At 44.9% G+C, this 26,133-nt stretch overlaps 1 protein-coding gene across 1 annotated transcript in view; it reads left to right on the top strand.

Annotated features, from left to right (window-relative positions):
- Stk32a (serine/threonine kinase 32A) overlaps window positions 1-26,133 on the top strand; it is a 73,278-nt gene that overhangs the window by 7,625 nt on the left and 39,520 nt on the right. The window contains exons 2-3 of the mRNA XM_048331296.1: window positions 7,525-7,580; window positions 9,004-9,155. Of these exons, the coding sequence (XP_048187253.1) occupies window positions 7,525-7,580; window positions 9,004-9,155 (208 nt within the window). The remainder of the gene's footprint in view (window positions 1-7,524; window positions 7,581-9,003; window positions 9,156-26,133) is intronic.

The raw sequence follows: 26,133 nt of genomic DNA, 5'->3' as shown, positions 1-26,133 counted from the left end.
AGGATGTAGATACATAATTTAGATAAAAGTAAAAATAGTTAAAAGATGAAAACAGATTAAAAATAAGAATCACACTTATTTTTTGGTGGTTTTATTTTACTTCTTTCTGGTTTCCTGTATTTTTTTTAATCCCCATATAATATTAGGAATTTTTATTTTATAAAAATTACCTTCGATGTAAACAGTGTTTTAGAAGCTGAGAAAGCCCAGATGAATTTCTTAATAGCGCAAATCTGGTACAAAAACTTCACCAATTCAAATCACTTTTATCAAATATTTAAAAAATTCAAGAAACCAGTCATGTTGCAGGCATTGCGCCTCCATGTCTGTAATCCCAGATAACGGGGAGATAAAAAGGTAGAAGTATTGTGGCCCGAGGTGAGCAAAAATATGACCCTATCTGAAAATTATCTAAAGCAAGGAGGTCTAGGAGTCTGTCTTAAGTGGTAGAACACTTGCCTCGTATGCGTGAGGCCTTGAGTTCAAATCCCAGTCCAACAAACAAGCAAAAACAAGTCATAGCCCACCATTCTCATAGATACATAACGGTGCACACACATGAACACTTGCCTGCCTCTCTCTCTCTCTGTCTGTCTCTCTCTGTCTCCTGCTCCCCTGATGTATATCCACATGTTTCCAGAAAGCTGAGAATCTGGATTCCAAAGATACATATGCTGTAGCAAAACTAAAATCATAACAAGGAGGAGAGGTATCTGCCGGCTGCGATTTGGACTTGGATTGCCAAGCGAGTCCGTTTACAGCTCCCCGTGGTCCGTTTCTTGTCCCGGGTAAGGGGACGCTCCTGAGGACACGGTTGCCCCCCCAGTCCTGGGTTCCGTGCTCTGTGGATGCCACCCAATCCAGCGGTGGCCAGTGTCTACTGGTTTGACCTGCCGTCGGGGCCGTGCGCGGGGCCTGGCTTCCGGTGACCGTCAGTGAGCCATTCGTGACACGGGGCCCCGTCGGGGGGCAGCACGAGAGACAGATGCTCATCGAATGAATACGAAACTGTGAAATCCACCGGGAGAATTGTCCTTTTTTTTTTTAAACCAGTGCCTGGGTTTTGTGTGACTTTTTCTGCTTTCCTTGGCCAATCAAAGAGAGCGCGTTCTTGACAATGGGCCGAACAGAGCAAAGTTGCTCATTTCATCTTCGTTGGGCAGACTGTCATTTCATGTTCATGCCTTCCTGTTGCCATAGTGAAATACACTTCCTTTCTGTCCAAAGATCAGGCAGCTCTGACAAAGCAAACACCCTCCAACTCCCCTGTTACCCGCCCTTCAGTTGCTGTAGGTTCTCCTCTGTATCTTCACCCAGTAGTTTGTGGTTGTGGACTCAGTGGCGTAGACAGGGGCCGATCCATGCTTCTGAGCTCGAAGAACACGAAAGTCGATCTCAGAGGCTTAAGATCGAAACCTAATGCCTGCAGCCAACTCTGAAGTTCTAACAGTAGCACCACTTCCAGAAGTGTTGAAGGCGAAGGGATTGGCAAGACGCTTCTTAGGTTTGTATTGGAAACGGTGACGTGTTCAGAAATCATCTTGAGGCGATCTGTCTTTAGCTTTTCCGCCCTAAAGCCAGGTGGGTTCCATGAGGCCTTGATTCATTTCCCCTTGTCTTAATTATCAAGTGTTTATTGTATGGCTGCTGTTGGGGGGGCACAGTGCTTTGGGTGATATGGATACAGCCGGTGAGGGAGACACCCCGCGTTTGCCGTGTTCCCGACACAGCTGGTGCCATGAGAAGTTGAAACGTCATTTAGCCTAAGATTTCAGGGAGAAGGAACGCATTCTGGGATACCCCCAAGTTTGATTTATCTGCTAATAATAACAATAATACCGGGAAGCTATCCAATCCAGATTCCCAGCTCCAGCCTCCAGAGAGCCCAAACCACCCGACTGTGGATCCACACTCTGAAAACGTACTGGTATAGCTTGAGTCTGGGGGCGTATGTCTGTTATCCTAACACTGGGGATGGAGAGGCAGGAGAATTGTGAATTCAAGGCCAGCTTGGGCTACATAGCAAGACCAAGTCCCAAACAAACCAAGAGGTTTATTTTTGTGATTTTTGACAGTTGAACATATTTAAGAATCATTTTCCGGTCATTCCTGTGGCTCTCAAGGCAAATACATTATTTTTCAGTTATTCAGCTGTATAATCTCTTCTCCTGGGTAATTATCTGTAAGCTACAACAATGGCTAGGCTTTGAATTCATCCCCCACTCCCATGTATTAGGGATTTAATACCTAGTTTTATATTCGGATATACCTCCAGTGCCTCTATTATACATCTACACATCTAAGACCATAGTCAATGATTGTATTCATGCCTGTTAGTATATAAAGGGGTAGGCGGGGTTGAGGCATTTCCATGTATATTATCTTATTCAACCCTTGTCAAATTAGCAGACGCGCTCTTTGGAGGTGATGAGGTGGGGAAATGATGATTATCTAGTGTCCACAAGTGATGTGTAGGACTTGGGTCACCAGCCAGGGTCCATTAAAGTCCCTGCCAACCACACGAACCTTGTTAGGAGTCAGCTCTTACATAGCTCTGTGCGGCGTGTCTTACTTGCTTGTGCGAAAGAAAGATGAGCACAGTTGATTGTCTGTGTGGAATGAGGTGCAGCGGAAGGCAGGCAGTGTTGGGGGGCAGGCGTGGCCTTCACTGAAACAGGATTTACCACTCTGCCCCTGACCCACTTTGGTCTCGGGAAAATTACTCCGTATCTCTGGGCTACAGTGGGTCTGATGTTAGTAACGTTTTACAGAGTTGATGGAAAATTGGACCATTTAAGTGAGATGTTTAGAAGAATGTAGGATGGTGTGTGTGTGTGTGTGTGTGTGTGTGTGTGTGTGTGTGTGTGTGTGTGCGCTGGTTCTGGGGCTTGAACTCAGGCAGGGCCCGGGCACTGTCTCTGAGCTTTTGTGCTTAAGGCTTATATTCCACCGCTCGATCCCCAGCTCTCCTTCTGGCTTTCGCGTAGTTCTCTGAAGGCAAGAGTCTCACGAGCTTTCCTCTCCGTGACGATTTGAAACCCCCGATCTCAGCCTTGCGGGGAGTTAGAATGACGCGTGTGAACCACCGGCGTCTGGCCACGGCTGGCCGTCTTTGACTGAAGGGCTGGATAGTAGCGGTGACTCTTTTGTCCTCCGAGGCTCAAGGCCCAGCCCCGGCAGGCCACCGAAGCTCTCGGGCTCCCTGGGCCGTCCGCCAGGCCTGGATGACTGACCGGGGGATGCTGGTGAACGCAGACCAAGTAGAATCAGCGCTGTCTGCACTTCGCATCCTCTGCCAGTCTGGGACGAAGAAGCCAAGGGCTCTGGGAAGGAGAGCGCAGGTACCTTGGGCAGAGGGGCAGTTAGGCTTTTCACGTTGACTTTACCTTTAAAGAGGCAGAGTCCTAAGCCCTTGTTGCGTGTAAGCAGAAAAACCAGATAACGCATTATCACCAGAAAGACAGGCAACGCTTGTTTCATCCTCCCCTCCCTCTCCCTCCCCACCCAACTCTGCCCTGGGTGATTTATCTTGTTCGGTTCGTTGAAGTGCATTAGACTGACTGGTGTCATCTGCTGGAAACTAGGACCTTCACACATTTGCATTTAACACTGCACTTTGTAAGCAGCTACTTTACGGAAAATGGACTGACTTAGAACTGAGAGGTGGAGGCCCCACTTAAAGAGAGTGGTCTTGCAGAGCAGCCCCAAACATCACACTGGCCTAAGTGCGAACGAGAACTTGGCCATTCTTGTTTTTTTAGCTTTTATTTTCATCAGCAGTAGAAGGAATTTCCGACAGCTTTGGAACTTAGAATTTTTGTTGGTCTGTGTATCTTGGATCACTAATTTATTCTAAGGATGCACTGTAGAAAAAGATTTTCTTTTATAATTGTTGTAATTTTCTTAGCGTTAAGTACTGATATCGAGGGAGGAAGGACTTTATAAAAAAAACATTTACCACAATAAACATTCGTGTCAACGTTTTTAAATTTGAAATTTGAGTTTGTGTTTAATAATCTTGGAATAAAGACCATAAATGCACAGGGGCAAAAAGGAAAAGATGGATACATTTGACTATATAAAATTTAATGTTTCTTTGGAGGGTGTAAGATGTCACAAGAAATGTACTCACGGCCTTATGATGTAACTGTACCCCCTTTGCACAACACCTTGTCAATAAAATTTTAAAAAAAATAAAGAAAAGTGTAACATTTCTTCACTACTAAAATGTCTGTACGCCAAAACCTAACTCGAGATAGCGTGGAAAAAATATTTCTGAGGTGTATTGCAGAGAAAATTAATTTACTTAATATTTTAGTTGTACCTGAAAACGCAAAAGGCTAACGACTCATTAAAATAAGAAATATGATGAAGATGCCTCCTTTTCCTGAAAAATATCTACAGACACGGCTGCGGCTTTATTTGTAATGGAAGGCACATAAGATACATAAATAATTCAGTTATTCCCACTTGATGGAATGGCGGGAGGAAGTAAGTCACTCCTAAGCGTCATCGGTATGGAGTTCGTACCCAAGGTTGTCCTTTCTGGAGAGCTACTGATGATACGTGTTGCAGAGGAAATTTGCACGCACTTTGGATTGTACTGATATTGCCATAAATGTCATTTGCAAATGCATTCGCAGAAGCTCATGAAGGATATCTGGAAGCATGCTACCCGCAATCATCGATACTTAAACCATCTTTCAGAACTCGTCCGTAAGTGACACATTGAAAGCTAAAGGAGTTGTTTCAAATAATTGAATCCGTATCTGATGACGGGAAGGGACGGAGCCGAAAGAGTTCCATGGAAATACTAAAACTTAACAATTAACATATGCTGGTCCTGCTATCAGAAAGGCATACATCTATCCCTACAGAGTGAGAAACCTGTCACATTTCTCCAACGATTGTTGCTTTGTGAAAACAGATATAAAGTTTTAGGATGGGAAGAAGGCCTAATTTTCATAGAATAATTTTCCTTAACAAGTGGCGTGTGTAATTTTGAGTTTTCAGTGGGGGCCAGACATGGTAGTTAGGGATGACAGCGCCTTGTCTTTGGAGCCTCGTGCACGTTAGGCTTAATGAGCTCTGCTTCCTAGCAGGGGCTTTGTGGTTGGAAAGCCGGAGTAACTTGTGCAGGGTCACACAGCTGGTGTCCTGGCATCAATGGAGAGATTTACATAAACGACAAGATGTGCTGTTCTCAATAGATTCCCATATGTTCGTCATTTGCTACTTACCAAGGCTGGAACCAGTTTTTTTTTTTCCCCTAGGAAACAATGAATATGCTTTCAAGTATTTTTAGTTCAAAACCAGGAAAGTGGGTTTTCAGCTATAACTTCTAGAATGTTCTCCGAATTCCAAGGGTCAGAGTGTGATTCCACATTCTAAGAAGATTTTTTTTTTACTCTTCTTCAACACTGTTTATTATATGGAGTATTGGGCCTGGGAGATGGAAAGGAACAGAAAAGGGTCATTGTTGGGTCTCAGAACCAACGCTTAGGGAAAGACTTAGGAAACGCCTGCTTGGCTCCTACAATTCTAAAACAAGAGATGAAGAAAGGAATTCCATGGCATGTCCTCTGTTTCTGTGCTTGGGAAGAATAGATGCAGAGGAAGAATAACAGTAAGAAAGTGGAGGTGTGGCTCAGGTGGCAAAGCATCAGCTTTGTCGGAAAAAGGTAGAGTGCAAGGTCTGGAGGTATTTGTACACACACACACGCACACCAGAAAGAATGCATTACATTGGCAATGCCCGCAGAGATTGGGTTGCAGAGCAGAGAGGCAAATCCCATGTGTCTGGAATACTATTGGATTTCTGCCAACAAAATAGCCCACCAATTTCTGAATTAGTCCCTGTCGCTCTGATGCTGTCTGATTTTTTGAAGCTTGTAATTAGTGATTCTACTGCTAGATATTGAAGGAGGTCTGTGCAGACTGAACACGAGCTTCTCTTCCTGTTGCTTTTCACCTGCCACTGGTTTCCTTTCCAGGTGTATTTATTGGCTGAACATAAGGGCATATATAAAATGACCTTTGCCCTCACATAAGACGTGAGACCCCACACATTTTTTTTCTGATAGTTGACATTTAGCAGAACATATTAATTATATTACATGTAATTCTGTTATATCCTTATCAGTTTAACTGCAGCTTAACATTTCCTTGTTAAAAGCCTACTCATGAAAAGAAAACTTCATGCTTTCTAGAAACTATGCTTCTTGAAGATTCGCCATGTCACTCTGATATTCTAGGTTAAGATGCTAATGAAAAAAAATCTACGAATTATACTGTATTGGCTCAAAGCAAAATCTTGGACTTACAAATAAAGCTTGGTCAATGTTTCTATATACCCCCAGTAGTAAATAATACACAAGTTAGACTCGGAAGGACTGTAAAGAAGTAATGACTTCAACCACTTCAGTATGCAACTTCAAAAAAATGCACAGCACCGTCTTGTAAGTTATTTTGATCAAAGTGAAAAAAAAACCCAGCTAAAATTATATATATTTATCCATGCATATAAAACTAAAATTAAAAAATTCAGAGGTAACTCCACTTGTTCTAGTGTCATTGAGGCATCTGTGGTCTCGTACTTTCTTACGGGAGGTGAGGAAGGTGCTAGGCCTGCAGGTTGAGCCCAGCCTCCCGTCGGCACCAGGCTTGCTTTCTCCAGTGGGCTTTGCGCCAGCCCTGCTCCTTCAGAACTCAAGCTCTGAAGCAGCTAGAACTCCAAGCTTCAGCCACTGCTGCCAGCCAGTTTCTAGTACTTTCCTTCTTTTTCTGTTCCACTTAAAATGGTATCATTTATATGACTGCTGAAGCTTTTTCTCTTCCCTGGGTAGTATCCCTGAGCTTTTTCACTCTCGACTAGGAGTACTATACCACTTATAGACATTCTTACTCTATTACTATTATTACCGTTTCTCCATAAACTAAGCATTGTGATTAAATAAGTAATAACTGTTCAATAAGTCCCGTGTATGTATGAGAGTGTGTGTGTGCATGTGTGTGCGTGTGTGTGCATATGTGTGCGTGTGCGTGTGTGTGTGTGTGTGTGTTAGGGCTTGCTGTCCTCTAGCTTTTGCACTCCAGGCTGGTGCTGTACCACTTGAGCCATAGCTCCACTTGTGGCTTTTGGGTGGTTAATTAGAGATTCGAGATTCAGCGAGCTTCCTGCCGAGGCTGCTTTGGAGCTGCTATCTAGTTAGTTTTTGGCTTACAGACATTTTAGTAGTGAAGAGACGTTACGCTTTTCTTTATTATTTTTTTTTTAAATTTTACTGACAAGGTGTTGTGCAGAGGGGGTACAGTTACATCATAAGGCCGTGAGTACATTTCTTGTGATATCGTACACCCTCGTAAGAAACGTTAAATTTTATATAGTCAAATTTATCCACCTTTTCCTTTTTGCCCCTGTAGATTTATGGACTTTATTTCAAGATTATTAAAACACAAACTCAGGTTTTACATTAAGCAACTCTTGATACTGATGATATTCTTCTTCTTGTTGTTGTCTTCCAGTCAACTTTGACCACTTTGAGATTCTTCGCGCCATCGGCAAAGGAAGCTTTGGGAAGGTGAGAATGGTATTGAGTGACCCCAGCACGGGCGCGTAGCTCTAGGGACCAGAGGCCGTGAAAATGTTCCGAGTATTGAGCCGGCGGGACCCAAGGAAAGACCACTTAACGTGTCTTTCCTATTGACGTCTGTCAAGTTCACCACAGACTGTGAAGAGCAGGTGGAAAAAGCAGCTACATAATCAACCCGACACTGCTCCTTGCATTATTGATCCGAGCCCAAAGTTACTCTCGGTAGAGCTTGAGAGCGTTCCATGACTCTAAAGTAAACTCGGATTTCAGAATTATGTTCCAATTTCTCCCATGACAGCTGTCACTGGAAGAGTTTTCTCTTTTCACCTAGGAAAGGAGATACCTCGTTTCTTTCTCTGCGTCCCTAATTGTACCATGGTTTCATTTTTAAAAACCTGCTATAGGGCCTGGGAGTGTGGCTTAGTGGTAGAGAGCTTGCCCTAGGTTCAGTTCCTCAGCACCACATAAACAGAGAAAGCCAGAAGTGGCGCTGTGGCTCAAGAGGTAGAGTGCTAGCCTTGAGCAAAAGGAAGCCACGGACAGTGCTCTGGCCCCGAGTTCAAGTCCCAGGACTGGCAAACAAACAAAAACCTACTATGAAGAATATAGACTGTATGACTGTTTTTGCAAGAATCTGCTAGATCCGAGCCTTAATTTTAACTTACCACGCGTGCCATCTATTAAGAGAAAAATGACATTTCAGATCTCATAATTAAACCTAGATTTATTTATTGTTTGAGTCTCTAAAGCTGTTTCAGCATCATAGACACCATATTGGGTGTCCCTTTTTGTCTGGAGTCTCTCTCGTTGTATAGTTCATGTCCCTTCCAGCCACTAAATCAGAATGAAGGATCTGTGTCTTTGTTGTTACTGACAGAGGCCTCCCATGCAGACAGATTAAATACTGTCTGTTAAAAACTCCTAGCATTAATTAATGGATTGTGCCAGTCCTGGTTTGAAGTCAAGATCTGGGCATTGTTCCTGAGAGCTCCGTGTCCGGGTTAGCGCTCTATCGCTCGAGCCGCAGCTTCGTGGCTGGGCTTCTTGGGGGTTGGATAGGAGGTGAGAGTCTCCTGGACCTTCCTTTCCTGGCCTGGCTTTGCGCTCTCAGCCTCCTGGTTAGCTAGGGTCACGAGCGCCGCCCCCAGCACCGGGCCCACATGTTTTATTTTATTCCTTCATTTTTAAGCACAGGCTAATGTGTTTGAGGACGTTGAGGTTCGAGAATTGACCTGGTGCCCGAGGAGGGGGAAAATAAAAACGACAGTTTCGCTCTGAAGTCCGAGCCCAGTGGGAACTCGGACCTCCGAGCGTCCGGGAGAGATGAGGGCCGTCCCCCGCCGTGCTCACGCTCCAGGCTGCGGGCTGGTGTCTCCCTAACCTCGTGCTGGCTTGGCTTTGGCCTCCTCAGGTCTGCATCGTGCAGAAGAACGACACCAAGAAGATGTACGCCATGAAGTACATGAACAAGCAGAAGTGCGTGGAGCGCAACGAAGTGAGGAACGTGTTCAAGGAGCTGCAGATCATGCAGGGCCTGGAGCACCCCTTCCTGGTGAACTTGTGGTAAGCGGCTGGGGGGGGGCCCCGGGTGGCAGTGCCCCGCGTCCTCCTCCCCGGCCCCGGCCCCGCGGGCTGGCTGCGTCCCTCCCGGTTTGCATCTCGACACCATGCTGTGGGTCTGCTCCATTTCTTTGGGCTTTTGTTAGGAGAGAAAAGCCTTGACTTTCCTTTTCTTCTTCTGGGCTGGAGACCGAATCAGGATCTTCTGCACGCTGGTCTAGCGCTCTGCCAAAAGTGCTGTTCTGGTGTCCAAAAATTAAGTACTCAGCCTCAAAATAAGTACACCCTCAAGTGCCCTTCCTTGTCCTTGAGGCCAGGATTTCCTTCCTTCTTTCCTTCCTTCCTTCCTTCCTCCCTTCCTCCCTCCCTCCCTCCCTCTCTCCCTCGTTCCCTCCCTCCCTCCCTCCTTCCCTTCCTTATTTCTTCCTTTGTCTTTATTTTTATTTTTTTTTTTTTGCGCTAGGACAAGGCTTGAACTCGCAGCCCGAGTTCTGTCCTTCAGTGCTTTTTCATTCAAAGCTGGCACTTTACCACTTGAGCCACAGCTCCCCTTCCAGCTTTTTGGCAGTTCATTAGATACAAGGGTCTCAAGGACTTTCCTACCCGGGCTGGCTTCAAGCCCCAACCCTCAGATCTCAGAGTCCCAAGGAGCTAGGAGTTCAGGCGTGAGCCGCTGACACCTGGGTTATTTCTTCAGCTTTCATATAGTTTTAAAATTATGTCTGGGTAGTTTGACAGAGGAGTTCCAATTCACCATGTCAGTTTGTGAGTTCAGTGCGACTTGACCCGTGCCAAACACTCGTTTCTCAGGCATTGTGATTAAGTTGATGGACGAGAAATGGATTCACCTGTCTTTTTTTTTTTTTTTTTTTTGGCCAGTCCTGGGCCTTGGACTCAGGGCCTGAGCACTGTCCCTGGCTTCTTCCCGCTCAAGGCTAGCACTCGGCCACTTGAGCCACAGCGCCGCTTCTGGCTGTTTTCTGTGTATGTGGTGCTGGGGAATCGAACCTAGGGCCTCGTGTATCCGAGGCAGGCACTCTTGCCACTAGGCTATATCCCCAGCCCCTCACCTGTCTTAATAAACGCACACTTACTTCTCTCACGAGGGACTCAACGAGGACCTTGGTGGCACAGTGAGATCTCAGTGGTCCTCGTGAAACTGATCTCTCCGTCTTGTACAAGTCTTTCCTCCTCGAAATCATTGGTAGCAAAACTGGTTTCTTTGCACTGTACTTTGTACACAGCGATAGATATTTGTGACCTGGAAAAAGAATAGGGGTTCACTTTCTCATCCCGTAGGTTTGAGAGGAACTGAAGCTAATTTATGTCCTCATGGCTAGACACTTAACTGTCTATGATCTGTTCTCAAAACCATTACCCTACCCTAAGGTTTAGAAAGTAGTGAAAAGCTAGCAGTGTCTATTACCTCTGCTTTTCTTGAGGCCTTTTATGTTTCTCTCTCATTTTGCTCTACTTTTTTTTTATGCACCCATTATGTGAGTAGCTGGTTCTTAAAGCTAATTTAGCATGACTGTTATTTAAATATGCATACCAAGCAGCTTTTACTTAGCAGCAAAGGCAAAGAAAAAAAGTCTTTATCCAAAGAATGCTAATGGAAAAATAATTGAGACTTCAGCATGTGTTGAGGACCATCTTTCAGAAGAATGAGCGCATAAAACTTTGCCTCTCTCCATCTTTACCTAATATAGTTCACTTAATATACAATTTGCTCCAAGCCTCTATGCCACCCCGGAAAATAAGATAGCTCTGTGAGACTTGGAAATGGATCTATTACAATTGGTCCACTACTTAGACAAGGGAGGGAGTCTCATTTTGGCTCAGCCTCAGTCTATTTTTTTTTTTTTTTGGCCAGTCCTGGGCCTTGGACTCAGGGCCTGAGCACTGTCCCTGGCTTCTTCCCGCTCAAGGCTAGCACTCTGCCACTTGAGCCACAGCGCCGCTTCTGGCCGTTTTCTGTATATGTGGTGCTGGGGAATCGAACCTCAGGCCTCGTGTATCCGAGGCAGGCACTCTTGCCACTAGGCTATATCCCCAGCCCAGCCTCAGTCTATTTAATTAGCATTTTACAGAAGCCTATTCAAACTGCTGCCACGTGAAAAGACAAAACGAATGTGATGCTTGCTTCCCTAAGAGTCATCAGCCAGTCTTTCCCACCTTGGCTGAAGAACAAGGTGCTCTCACCAAAGCCTCCATTTATTCAACGTGCTATCTTCCTTCTCTAGAAGTTCAGCAGATGCATTTCCTTTTCTAAAGACTCTAAACTCTTCGTACGAACACATGTAAAGTTGCATCCTTTGTGTTCCTGTCATGGCTATGAAGCCAAAGTTGATTTCATTAAAATTAAGTGTTTGTAACACGTGAATGGATAGAATTTGAAACTGGGCAGGGTTTAAAGGCTTTGCCATTTGGGTATAGTATAGTTTGCTCCAGCAATCTTTTGGGGATGGGCAGTAATAGTTACCTAAAAGTTAGGTTGTTAAAATCCAAACCTCTTTATATTTAATATAGAGAAGACGTACCTTTTTCAGGAAGAAAAAAATGTGTCTAAGTAATTGCTTTCAATATTAGTTTATACAATGATTAACAAAATGCATGCATACATACATATATACGTACATACATACATACATACTAGGGAGGTATATAGTTACATACACACATGATAGATGGAGGTTTGTTCTCTATAGGTATATTTGGCAGGTGTATACACAGTGGTGTGTGTATACAACATACACGTATATGGTATGAATGTACACTGTTCTTTCCTTGTTCTCACTTCTCACGCTGAATCTCACAGTGGAGCCCTGAACATCCGATGCTGGTAGAGGAGAGGAAAGAGGACCTTCCCCACCCCACAACACACACACACACACACACACACACACACATCCAGTGAGTCCAGCACCATCCTCGGGACTGGAAACTACTGGGCAAAGACGTTCCTTGATGTACAGCAGGTACTATTTTGTCTCTTAAAAACTTTTACGGAGCATATGTGTTCCTTTTAAAGAATGCGTTTTGCCTTAACAAGGGTGTACAGATGTTTTAAGTGAGTCCACAAGTACTAGGCATCTTGCAATGTGTCTACAGGTGTGGTTATGAGTCGTTTGTCGTTTTAAGTTGCATTGTTAGAGGGTAGGGTAGGGTAAACAAGGGCTGGTTAATGAATAAAATGAGATAAAATGCTCTGCCTAATCACCAAGATCCAGGGTCCTATCTTCATTTTTTCCTGCCTTACTCTGAGACGGTAGAGCATTCTAGCCTTCTGAACATGCCCGTCGTGAATGGGCCACTGGGAATGTCCAAGAGACAGCTTTGGAGATGCCTGCATGCAAAGCATCATGGGACTTCCCGTGAAGTGGGCGGGCAGGTGGGAAAGTGGGAACTGTCTTCCATTTTCTTGGTTTTTTTTTTGTTGTTTCTTTTTTTCTTGTTTTGAGTTGCTGTTTGTTGCTGTTGTTGTTCGCTATCCTCATTCTGAAAGTTGGACAAAAGAAAAGATCCTCTCGTGTATTTTCTCTCTAAGTCAGAAATTATGAAGTCTTATATTTGGGGCTGTTGGATTTATCTTAATATCCCCAAAGCTTTGGAGAGCGGTTATCTTAGGAAGCATAATGTAGTTTATAGAACGGTGATACCTTTATTTTGTTTTGTTTTGTTTTTTCTGTTTTTTTGGCAAGTCCTGGGGCTTGGACTCAGGACCTGAGCACTGTCCCTGGCTTCCTTTTGCTCAAGGCTAACACTCTGCCACTTGAGCCACAGCGCCCCTTCTGGCTGTTTTCTGTATATGTGGTGCTGGGGAATCGAACCCAGGGCCTCATGTATACGAGGCAAGCTCTCTTGCCACTAGGCCATATCCCCAGCCCACGGTGATACCTTTAAATGATTTCCCATTTTGTACACTCCATTTACTATTACGCTTTGCAGCCTTACCCACATCACTTCAAATAATCTCCTCTGGGATCAAAACGCCCCTTGACCTCTGGATGTGTTCAGATAACTTGAGTTTCAAGCTGAGGAGGAAGACAGTTTTTTATCTTTGGAGTATGTTTTGGGCTTGTGTTAAGACAGACGTGTACACGTATATGCATATAAATGATATTAGAAAATGCCTCGACTTAATGCAGTCAATTTGAAAACAGAAAAAAAAGTCCAAAGGAAAAATGAGAATTCGCTAGTAACTGAAACACGCATTCTTAAAGCGACTGTGTCCTTTCCAGCAGAATGTCTGTCCACATTTGATTTTCTGGTTTTGTTCCTGCATTAGCCTTTCCCATTCTGACAGGCATGGAGCGTGCGTAAGTACCTGCGTAGCACAAGAAACGAGTTATTGTTAAGGATGATGAATAAAACCACAGGCGGCGTTTATATTTGAATTTCAGTCCATACCCAGTCACGGTAGCCCATGTCCTAAGTATCCCAGAAGTCATATATTAACTGAACCTTAGTCACTCGCTGAGTTTTGAATTTAGCCAGCTACCTGATACCTTTATTCCTTAAACCTGCGAACGCAGGGGGTCGCAGAGCCCCTCCCTGCGAGGGCACCGTGGTGAGCAGATCGGACAGAGCCCTGATCTGCGTGTGTTGCCTTTGGCTGGGAGGGAGCAGGGGACGTGAGTCGAAGGGCACTGGCACGCGCGTGGGCTGTGGAAAGGCAGGGAGGGACTGAGTAGAAAGCTGGAGAGGGCTGCCAGTGTACGCGGCGCCAGTGTGTTCTGGGAAAGAAGCTCGGGTGTTCAGGGAGGAAGAGCATTTGGAAATCAAAATCGCCCTTGCCAGCCTCCATGGATACGCCCCCCCCCCCCCCCCCCCCCCGCCTGGGACAGTCTTCAAATAGAGGCTGCCAGACAGGGCTGGCATCCGGGAAGAGTAAACAAGACCTTCCTGCCGGTCCCCTGAACGCCATGAACAAAGCCCTGGCAACCCAAGGCTGGAAAACAAATGGGTCTCTCACCCCTGGCCCAGCTGGTTCCCCAGGTGGCTCTGGTTAATTGAGATTACAGCTCCTCGGGGGCTCTTCCGCTTGCCCTCGTCCCTTGTCCCTGGGAACAGAAGTGTCCCCACGCGGGCCTAGGAAATCAGCAGGCAGGATCGTCTGCTTGCCGGGGGCAGGACTCGCGGTCTCTCGTGAAGTCCTTCGGAGACCACGGGAACTCAGGTGGCTTCAGAGACAGTGGGTCCGTTTTCACAATATCCCGGTAGATGCCGTCTCCTTTGGGTTAATCATTCTAACCCACTCGGTTGGGAGAGATGATGAATCCACTCTTGCTCCTGAAGAAAACCAAAGCCCCCGCTGGCTAAACGTCTTCCCCAAAGTTATAGAAAATGAAACCGCTAACAGCCAGGACTCGAGCCTCAGAATCCTGACATGAGAGCTCTTCTCCTCACACCGCACGGTTCTCCATCACAGCTCTGAGACTCCTACGCCCAGTGTGGAAGGGAGCAGGCTTATTTTGACAATCGTTTTTCCTATCCCACCTGAACAGAAACTCCGCAAGGCAGAAAGTAGAGCTGAAGGAAGGTCTGGGACAGAGATGGTTCTGGAAATCTAGGATGCTAGCAGACATGTAACGGCTGGGCTCTTGAGGCCCTCTGGGGCAGGATGAATCGGCAGCCACCAATTTTTTAACCTTGCGTTACCTACACTCAAGATGCAGAGTCCTGGGAGAGAACCCAGTTGGCCTTGCTCAGGAAAGATGCCCACTCCTGGGCTAGGTGGAAGAGGAAAATAAAGAATGACTCCCGTGATGGATGTGAGCAAGTCGGAGGACCTTGTCCCCCTGTGAGACGGGGAGACCTCGTAGGGACCAATTTCTATAAACATCGAAGACACTCTTCTAGCCCTGTTCATTTCCAGCCACCCCTCAGCAATCCAAGGAGAGATACTGAAAGGAGAGGGCATCTGGGAGCGGAGGAGAAGTCCAGCAAGATACAGACATGAAGATCACTGGCCCGTCCGTCCTGTGTAGTGAAGGGACACGTCGGGAGGGATGACTTCGTCTAGAAAGGACGCCACGGCAGATGACTGGAGGCTCAAGGCTAACTCTAGTTCTCACGGGACCGGAAGGGCCAGGGAAGAACAGAGAGTGGCACTCACCATTTCTCAGCCTCGTCATAAACAGTGCCTTGCTCCGGTGAATCACTTAGAGTTACGTCGTTATCAGACTGTCCTAACTGCCGTAGCCTTATGCTAAATAGCCAGTAATGGAATCTTTTGGATTATGTTGGGTATAGTTGGCTCTTTGCGGTTTCATATAAATTTAATAATACGTTTTTTTCCCGTTTATTGGGACATCCCTGAATGTCATCCTTTGGATCTCTTTGTTTATGAAGACAGGACCTCACTACGTAGCCCGGGCTGGCGTCCCATTCTGGATTGTCAGCCTATGGAATGCTGGGGTGGTGGGTGTTTGTCATCGTGCCTAGCTGTCTTCAGTGGGATTTCCTGTTTTCATTTGTTTTTTTCAGTACCGTGGTCTGAACTCAGGGCCCCACACTTACCACGGGGGCAGTGTGCTTCTGACCCGGGCCTCTGGTCCCCTTTTCACGGATTATTTATTCACTTATTAATTCCGTGGCAATCCTAGGGCTTTTCACGCCATCCTCTCTGTGGCTGGTGTTCTACCGCTCGAGCTTCACCTCCAGTTCAGCATTTTGATGGGTCATTAGGCTTTTCTGCTTCCGCGGGGTTTGAATCAAGGTCCTCCAGGTGTGAACTACTTCCTGCGCTCGGATTGCGCGTGGGTGTGAGCCATCAGTGCCCAACGACACTGGTTATTCCTAAGATAAGGTCTCCAGTATTTCCTGGACTACAACCATCTATTTTTAAGATGCCTGCAAGGTTCCTTTCGAAGAAACACACGTGGTTCAAAGTGAACACGTGGTTCACTCTTTAAGATTGCTCGCGTGTTTGAGCGTTTACTGCTTTTGAGGGGCTGTGATCTCACATGGTTTCAGATAAGCTCCTGGGTGGTAGAATAAGCATTTGTTTCCTCATCACGTAAATAAAACCCGGCATAAAGAGTGTTGAACATCCTTTGTAGTAAGATTAAAATCCAGCTACGCTGTCAAACGTCTTAGCTTTCATGAAGAACAATGTCCGAAGAAATCTTCCCTAATTCAGACACTGAAACGATAGCAGAAAGTGAGTGAGCTGATGGCGTCAGATTCCACCCCCTGCTAGAACCGCAGAAATAAAAAGTCACGGCAAACCTGCCCCTATTTCCCAGGTTCTCCGAGACCCACGGTGTCCGCTTATGTTTCGTTTTAATGTTCCTTAGATATGTATCATTACTTCTACAACTCTAAAACTGAACGTTCAGAAGTAAAGTACCTCTACAAAATCAAGTTTAAGAATTCTTCTGTGTGGGTGCTGGGGCTCGAACTCGGGGTCTACGCACCGTCCCTGAGCTTTTTTGCTCAAGGCTTTGGCTCTGCCACTTGAACCACAGCTCCACTTTTCGCTGTTTGGTGGTTCATTGATGATAAGAGTCTCATAAACTTGCCTGCCTAGGGTGTGTTAAAAGCACGATCCTCAGATCTCAGCCTCCTGAGTAGCTAGGGTTACAGGCGTGAGCCACAGTGCCCAGTTAAAAATATGTGTGTGTGTTTGCATGTGTATGTAGGATTCAATTTGATCATACAAAATAATATTTTGTGACTTGAACCCCGAGAAATGGAAACAAGAGGTTTTTCTTTGTTGCAGTTGCTGTCTCTGTTGTCCTTTCCCTTTGTCTTGTTAGTTTATTTGTCTTTGGAAGGGCTGGGGGGGGTGCATAGGAAAGGGGGGACAAATGCTGAACAAACACAGGAGTGGCCCTCCCGAGACACCACGTGAAGAATGAACGTCACAGCCTGTGCACAAGGAGGGGAGGGGAAAACGGGAAGAGAGCCAGGGATGCAGTGACGGGGCTGAAAAAGAAATGTATTCATTACGTGACCTACGTATCCGTAACACCTCTGAAGATCACCTCTACAACAACAGGAAAATATACATGTATCTAAAACACAGGCCTTAGGGGCTGGGAATATGGCTTAGCGGTGGGGTGCTTGCCTAGTGTACATGAAGCCCTGGGTTCAATTCCTCAGCACCACATAAACAGAAAAAGCCAGAAGTGGCGCTGTGGTTCAAGTGGCAGAGTGCTAGCCTTGAGCAAAAAGAAGCCAGGGACAGTGCTCAGGCCCTGAGCTCCAAGCCCCAGGACTGGCAAAAAAAAAAAAACAAAAAACAGGGCTTAACACATTTAGGCAAATGTTCTACCATGGACCTACATTCCCAGACTTCAATTAAAAACTTAAATAGGATAATAAATGATATATCTCCATAACTAATATAGTTTAGAGGGAAATATCATTAGTTATATACTTCTATCTGAGGAAAACCATTCTGCTGTTTTCCTGGTTCCTTAGTAGGGCTTAACCTGCTGGGTATCCAAAGTAGAGTTGGATAGCAGAGGCTTTGTGACGAGAAGCAGCAGCTGAAGATGGATTTGATGTCCTGGGCTGTAAGCACTCCTCCGGTGAAGGGCGGTCAGGTGTATCAAACATGGAGAGACAGCAAAGAGCACGAGGGCAAAATAAAAAGTCTCGGTGTGTATCCATGTGTGTAAATCCTCTCCCTCCCTTGACGTTCTGTCTGTGAGTTGTATATTTTGGTCAGGAAGGAATGCATTGTCCTTTGGGCTCAAGAGGCATAAAGAGTAGACAATCTATGGTGTGAGGTGAGCATCCGGTCTCTCCACCCCCGAGGAAGGCCAATCAATAAGCGAAGCAGCGTGTCTCTACCCTTCTCTTCGCGGCTAGGGCCTGCCCAGCTGCTCTCTGAGCCACGAGCAGCCATTACAAATCCGCTCAAGGCTCCAGACTCAGCTCCCTAGACTAGCAGTTGATCTGTGTTTATGGTGGAGGGCCAGAACAAACTCTAACACTCTTATCTTCAGTCCCCCAAATGAACGGTATATTGGAGAGTCTGCAATAGGAAATGGTTTCTCATTAACGTCAGAGCATGTGTCTTGGTTTTCCCTCTTATATATGGGACAAGGTGGTGTTATTTCCATTTACTGGCTGTCTTATTCTCTGAGGAAAACCATCTCAAGAGATTCTGTAGAACATAATAAAAGCCAGATCTCCCCCGAGGAGCCTTCGTAAATAGCATCTCCAGAGCTATCACAAAATATTCCCTTAAAGTTCTCTCCAGAGAAAGATCAGAGCTTCAAAAAAAATCAACCCTGATGTCAGAATACAGGGAAAACAATAAGCAACTGTTCATTTTTTGTGCATTTTACCTGAGTCCATAGTTTATGGCTTGAATCATACTACTACATACATGAATGTCTAGGAGGTTTTCATGATCACAAGTCCTACAAGTCAAAGTTAGGTCTTCCTGTCAATCAGTAACATACTTTTCCTTTGCCACTTCTATGACATAACCACCTCGACATTTGGTCTCTGAAGTTAGACCCATGTACCCATGAATCCATGCGCATATGCTTCTAAGGAGACCGGCAGACTGGTAGCCTGCGCATGCTCAGGAGGTAGAGTTCAGCGCTGTATTACAGACGCCTGACTCGTTTTCCCTGTGTAACTGTCCTCCTTCCACTAAAGGCATGCTGCCTCCCAACACGTCTCAGAATTTCACCCTATTACTTCAGTTAAGCACGTTTGCTTTCACATTGCTCTTGGTGTACCGTTGGCTTTTGGGGGGAGGCAGATTTGTATAAAATCAAGGGCAAAGAATCACCCCGCCAATCACAGAGTAATTCAAAGCGAAATGGCCGCACAGAACTGACAAGAGAGCTCTTCCACACGGACTGAGCTACCTGTACAAAAGGAAGTGTAAAAGTAAAAATTGAAAACTTTTGGCTTTGAAATGGCTTTTATTTATTTATTTTTGGTCATGCTTGGTTAAAACAGCGTGTAAATGAAAGTGGGCATTACTGTTCTAGTTACTTGTGTAAGTCTTCACTTATCTTTTATAGATGACCAGGAAAAAATGATGCCCTTTCGTTTAGCCCTTTCAGCCTCTAAACCTTGCACAAGGACATAAATAATATTTGTAAAATGGTTAGCAAACAAGCAAGGGTTCCTGATGGATATGTAGATGAGAAAGGCGTGGCCTATACACATTATCCAGTGCACTGTGGAATTCAGACCAAAAATTGTATTAATTGTCACAATAGAGTATAATGCAGGACAACCTGTGTTCCCAGGTATTCTACATGCAGGAAATGATCTATCCTCAGGAAATATCTCGAGGAAACACAGGTGGCAATGTGTAATTTATGTGTGGCCAGGGGTGTCACAGAAAGATTGGAGTGGAGGAGAGAGAGAAATTCAGACCAAGTCTTTGTGTCTCTGAAACTTAGAGATATAGGTCTTCAAACTAAAAAGGATTTTTTTTTTTTGGCCAGTCCTGGGGCTTGAACTCAGGGCCTGAGCACTGTCCCTGGCTTCTTTTTGCTCAAGGCTAGCACTCTGCCACTTGAGCCACAGCGCCACTTCTGGCCATTTTCTGTATATGTGGTGCTGGGGAATCGAACCCAGGGCCTCATGTATACGAGGCAAGTTCTCTCGCCACTAGGCCATATCCCCAGCCCTAAAAAGGAATTTTTTTTTTTTTTTTTGGCCAGTCCTGGGCCTTGGACTCAGGGCCTGAGCACTGTCCCTGGCTTCTTCCCGCTCAAGGCTAGCACTCTGCCACTTGAGCCACAGCGCCGCTTCTGGCCGTTTTCTGTATATGTGGTGCTGGGGAATCGAACCTAGGGCCTCATGTATCTGAGGCAGGCACTCTTGCCACTAGGCTATATCCCCAGCCCCCTAAAAAGGAATTTTTAATGAAGATATAATCATATGTAATGATAAGGTAGTCTCACCACCATTGTATCCACTGCCTAAAAGAGCTACCTAAATTCTGAGTTATCCGTGTTTATTAATTTTAGTTACATGAGTGTTCCATCTGGATAAACACAAGAGACACCGAAGTGGATAGTCACTGGTCCTTTATAGGTGTGTCGAGGAAGACATTCAGGGTGCCTTGCTTTTTCCATGGATAACTTTGAGAGGAGTGAGAGACGGAGGAGTACATGCCGTGTGAGTTTCACATCTTTTTGTTCTACTTCATCTGACGTTTACCCCTCTTTAAATTCCACAACTATGAGCCAAGACGGGAAGATCACTGTGAAGCTCTGGTGCATTTATCTTCATTCCATTCTGTGTGCTCATACGCGTCGCGCCCATCCCTACGCGATATCCGTAGCAGCAAACACGTCCACCGCCCAGGCTGTCTGGAACAGGAATGATGCAAAGACAGCTAGCTGTGTATTCTCATATCACAGAGCTGGGAAATTACCAGAATTACACAGGGCCCCACACCATGCGAAACTGAACAATAATAAAGATGAGAACATCAAGACCATCAGTAGGAGTTTGTTTCGTTTAGTTTCGGTCAGTCACGGGGCTTGAACTCAGGGCCTGGGTCCTGTCCCTGGGAGAAGGGAGGGAGGGAGAGAGAGAGAGAGAGAGAGAGAGAGAGAGAGAGAGAATGTGCTGGCACTGGGCCGTGAGCGTTCACGTATTTTTCTGCTCAAGGCTGGCACTCTACCACCTGAGCCACATCTTCACTTCTGGCTTACAAACGTCTGCTTGTAGACTGGAGGCAAGAGTCTCACAGACAGACGTTTCTGGACTCACTTGGAGCCATGACCATGCATCAGGTCTTGGCCTCGGGAGTAATGAGTATCACAGGGCACGAGCCAGCAGTGCGTGGCTTCCATGAGTTAATTATGCCATTACAAACTAGATTCATCACTTGGGAGGTTTCAGAAAATTCATACATTTTTTTTTGAAACCTGGTAAATAAAGGGAGGGTTTTAGCTCTCTTATATGAACTGTCTCTCAGAGTAACCACCTATAATCGGTGAAATCAAGTTTGAACTTCAGCTGAGGCATAAAAAGTACATGAATTGAAACATTACCAGTCCCCAGGAATCTTTGCTTTAGGCAGTGATTTGATTGATGGCTCACAAAAGTGCAGATACATTTATTTAGTGTACATCTGTAGATCAAAGTGCGTGCTATTATCTATGAGGTAGCCTTGCGAAAAAACAAAATCTGATTTGAATCTGAACAAGCCTTTAGACCTAGCCACCAGTTTTCGCAAACTGTAGAGAGATGTAGCATAAATGCAATTTACAGAACTTTACTTGGTGGAAATGCTTCAGGGAAAATGATTTGGGTTCGTCATCAATAATTCACTCAGGGCTGGGGATATGGCCTAGTGGCAAGAGTGCCTGCCTCGGATACACGAGGCCCTAGGTTCGATTCCCCAGCACCACATATACAGAAAACGGCCAGAAGCGGCGCTGTGGCTCAAGTGGCAGAGTGCTAGCCTTGAGCGGGAAGAAGCCAGGGACAGTGCTCAGGCCCTGAGTCCAAGGCCCAGGACTGGCCAAAAAAAACAACAACAAAAGAATTCACTCTGAAAGGAAACAGAAGAGCTGGTCAGGAAGCCACACACAAGCGTTGAAAGACACCCTTAACCAGGTGCTGGTGGCTTACACCTGTAGTCCCAGCTACTCAGGACACTGAGATCTGAGGGTCCTGGTTTGAAGCCAGCTTTGGCAGGAAAATCTGTGAGACTCTCATGTCTGGTTAACCACCAAAAATCCAGAAGTAGAGCTGTGGCCCAAGAGGTAGAGCACCAGCCGTGAGAGAAAAGGCACTCTGACTCTAAATTCAAGTGTTAGGCAAAGTATAAGAAAGCCCTGCTTGAATCCATGTAGAAAACACAAAAAATTCTATATGAGGTTTTAAAAGAAAGACTCCTTTGTACATCCATCAGAGAAATGTGAACATTGACTGTGTATTTAATAAAAACCACTAACTTAGATGGCTTACTCACATTTAGAACTATATTCACCTTTGCTTGTTTCCTTACCAGGGGGGCAATATATATTGGAGATGAAGAGAAAGAAATCGTTTTCTTTCTTTTTTTTTTAATTTTTTAATTTTTTTTTTTTTTGGCCAGTCCTGGGACTTGGGCTCAGGGCCTGAGCACTGTCCCTGGCTTCTTTTTGCTCAAGGCTAGCACTCTGCCACTTGAGTCACAGCACCACTTCTGGCCATTTTCTATATATGTGGTGCTGGGGAATTGAACCCAGGGCCTCATGTATACGGGGCAGGCACTCTTGCCACTAGGCCATATCCCCAGCCCCAGAAATCGTTTTCTTATATTTACTTGGCATGTAAAAATAAAATAACATAGAATGACTTAATAATTTTTCGTTTAGACAGCTTTCTGTCTAAATGGCAGTTTTCTATATGTATGAAACTTATTTTCCTTCTGTGATTGTGTTGTATAATTTCAAAATAGATCATCTTCATGTACATAAACATCTGCGTATACCATGTCTATGAAGTAAATATTTTTCTTTTCTTTGTCTTCATAATTTAATGCTTTGGAAATATTTCATATCAAAATGTGTACTATTTTAAAAATTGATGTACAGAACGCATCATGAGTTTCCTGGAATTTATTTGCATGCTCCACTATTGGTAGGCATGAGAGCCGATTGTTTGAAAGACAGATGTAACGACTCTACTTATAGTTACGTTCTGGAATTTGGTTTCTTTGGTCTTTTTTGGTTCTGGGATCGAATCCAGGACGTTGCACTTGCTGGGCCAGGGCTTTGCCACTGCGGGACATCGCAGCCCCTGGCGTACTTTGAAAGCAGATATCAGAGTGGAAGTTCCTTGCAGAGAAAGTACAGGGTCAATAGCCGTATGTTTTTCAAAGAGATATTCCCAAATTGTTTGCAAAGGAAGTTCCGCCCAAATACACCTTCCAGAGCATCCGCCCAAATACACCTCCTTCCAGAGCATACGGGATAGCTCCTTTTCCACGCCAGGCTGCGCTGGTAAGGCTCCCATTCGGATATATTAATGGGAAGAAGTCATCACGCACATACCGAGACTGTGACTTGCCGTCCCATGATTTAGACTGTGACCTCCACCCAGTTCTGGAATCATCCAAGCCACTAACTCACTTTTCTTACACGTTCTCTCGTGACACGTGATGGTCCAACTTAAACAAAACAACCACTAGGTATTGTTTGTGTAGATGGTCACATGTGGTTTGTATTTTAGCTAGGCCTACACGGGGGGTTTCCGTTCGACCAGTCAGGATCAGAGGGCAGTGAACCGTGACCAGTGTCACTCCTTCTCCACGGCTGGAATTGGACGTCTGCAAACCTCGGCGTTCCTTTGCCGTCAGGATGAACTCGTTTGGCGAAGCAGTGTTTTCCAGTGAACTCGCCCGCGTCCTCTTCGAAAAGCACTGCTAAGTCACGGCAAGAGAAACAGGAGGGGCCGTTGCTCAAAGAAGCAAGGCCTTCTGCAGCCCGCGGGGAGAAAGCTTCTCCTAAGCTGCGAACAGCCTGCGGGGAGCACCGCCCGTTCCGAGCGCGTTCAGCACACTTGCACCGCTCCGCGGTGTTAGCACCCGGAGCGAAGCCCGGTTCTTAAGAACTCTCCTGTGGAGATCTCTAGGTGAAAATCAGATATGCCCCACCCTCCCCCAATTTGGAATGAGGCCACTCAGGAGGCAGCAGATTGAATTTTGGGAACGGAATCGTGGGGTACTTACCTAAGCATCCTTTTCCCGAGCAGGATTTTGTTCTACACCGTGAGTGCTGTCTGTCTAATGGCTTCATTGATCATTGTGTGCACAGCGTGTGTATTTAGTGCCATTTGTGACGATCCTGGCTTTCGTATTTCCTATGGCGATTCTGGAACAACAGTTTAGCTTTTCTACAACATAGTCTCTTCTTTTTCCTATGTAATGTCTTTTTAAACCACTTTTTTTTTTTTGCTTGATCCAAGGGCTCAGGGATTTTATCCTAATTTTTTTCTTTCTTTTTTTTCTTGCACTTAAATCTGTGACTCATTGGAATATTTATATTTTGTATGTGTAGGGATTTAAATGTATCATTGCATAGTGATTATCTCATTGTCTTAGCACCATTAGTTAAACTGACTGTCCTAGCCTGTTTGTCAAAAAATGTCCTGTAAACTTGGAGATTTATTTCTAGGCTGTTAACTCTATCCATTTATTTATGTATCTGTCTTCTTGTTAGTGCCACACTATCTTTTTTTTTCCATTTTTATTATCAAACTGATGTATAGAGAGGTGTTACAGTTTCATACGTTAGGCATTGGATACATTTCTTGTACTGTTTGTTACCTTGTCCCTCATACCCCCCTTCCCCTCCCCCTTACCCTTTCCCCCCCTGAGGTGTTCAGTTCACTTACACCAAACAGTTTTGCAAGTGTTGCTTTTGTAGTTGTTTGTCTTTTTTTTTTTTTACCCTGTGTCTCTCAATTTTGGTATTCCCTTTCAATTTCCTAGTTCCAATACCAGTATACACGGTTTCCAATATACTCAGATAAGATTACAGAGATAGTGTAGGTACAACCACAGGAAGGTGATACAAGAACATCATCAATAATAGAAGCTACAGATACACATGGGACGTTGAAAGTAGTTACAACTGTGATATAACAATTGTCTCCATAACATGGAGTTCATTTCACTTAGCATCATCTTATGTGTTCATAGGGGTATAGCTATTGGGCTCTTGTGATCCTCTGCTATGACTTGCCTAAACCTGTGCTAATTATTCCCTGTGAGCGAGACCATAGACTCCATGTTTCTTTGGGTCTGGCTCACTTCACTTAGTATAATTTTTTCCAAGTCCTTCCATTTCCTTATGAATGGGGCAATGTCATTCTTTCTGATAGAGGCATAAAATTCCATTGTGTATATGTACCACATTTTCCTGATCCATTCGTCTACTGAGGGGCATCTGGGTTGTTTCCAGATTCTCGCTATGACAAATTGCGCTGCGATGAACATTGTTGTGCTGGTGGCATTACTGTGATTTTGTTTGTGTTCTTTTGGATACATACCCAAAAGTGGGGCTGCTGGGTCATAGGGGAGTTCTATATTTAGCCTTCTGAGGAATCTCCATACTGCTTGCCAGAGAGTGCCACACTATCTTAATCATGTTCAATGTGTTCAGAAATTGGGAAGTGGAAGTTCTCCATTTTTGTTTCTTCTTCAAAGATATTTTTTGTTCAGCCAGGCACTGGTGGCTTACGCCCGTATTCTAGCTACGTCAGAGTCCGAGACCTGAGGATCTCAGTTCAAAGCCAAACTGTGCAGGAAAGTCCCCGAGACTGTAATCTCTATTGAACTAGCAAAAGGCCAAAAGTGGGGCTATGGATAATGTGGCAGAGCAGTGGAGAAAAATCATAAAAGCCCACCGTGATTCCCCCGGAGATGCCATCAGTTCGTAACTCAATGTGAGAGGAATCAATAGCTTAACAGTATTCAATCTTCCAGTCTGAGGATATTAGTTTTCATTTGTTTAATTTTTTTAAAGTTACTCAACATTTGTCGTTGTCAGTGTACAAACCGACAGTTTTCTGTTACATTTAGTGTAACTGCTTTTTAAAGTTTTTCATCGCGTTGCAACTGTAGTTGTATTTTTTATTTCATTTTTATGTCATTTGTTGTTGATTTTTGGATCGTAATCTTGAATTCTACAACTGTAGCACATGCATCTATTCATTTAAATAGTTCTTTTGTGTGTCCTTTATAATTTTCTATCTGCAAAAATCCTATTTTCTGTAATTGGAGAATTACTTCCTCGTACAAGAAGCATGACGCGTTGCTGCCCACTGTGGGTATCTCTCCACTGCTCCTTTATTTTCTTGCCTGATAAGAAGAAGCCAGAGCAGATGCCGGAGAAAAGGTGCTGTCCTGGGATTTATTTTAAGTGTCCTAGACAGTTTGAAGAACATCTCTTCTATTCTGAATTAGTTAGAAAGAGTTTTTTTCCTTGAGATAGTCTTGTTTGTATTCAGGTACTTTTCTCCCCCCATCCATATATTTATGTATTTT

The sequence above is a fragment of the Perognathus longimembris genome, chromosome 22, assembly GCF_023159225.1.
Source record: "Perognathus longimembris pacificus isolate PPM17 chromosome 22, ASM2315922v1, whole genome shotgun sequence".
Classification (NCBI taxonomy): domain Eukaryota; kingdom Metazoa; phylum Chordata; class Mammalia; order Rodentia; family Heteromyidae; genus Perognathus; species Perognathus longimembris.
This window is presented reverse-complemented; position numbering and strand designations above follow the sequence as displayed.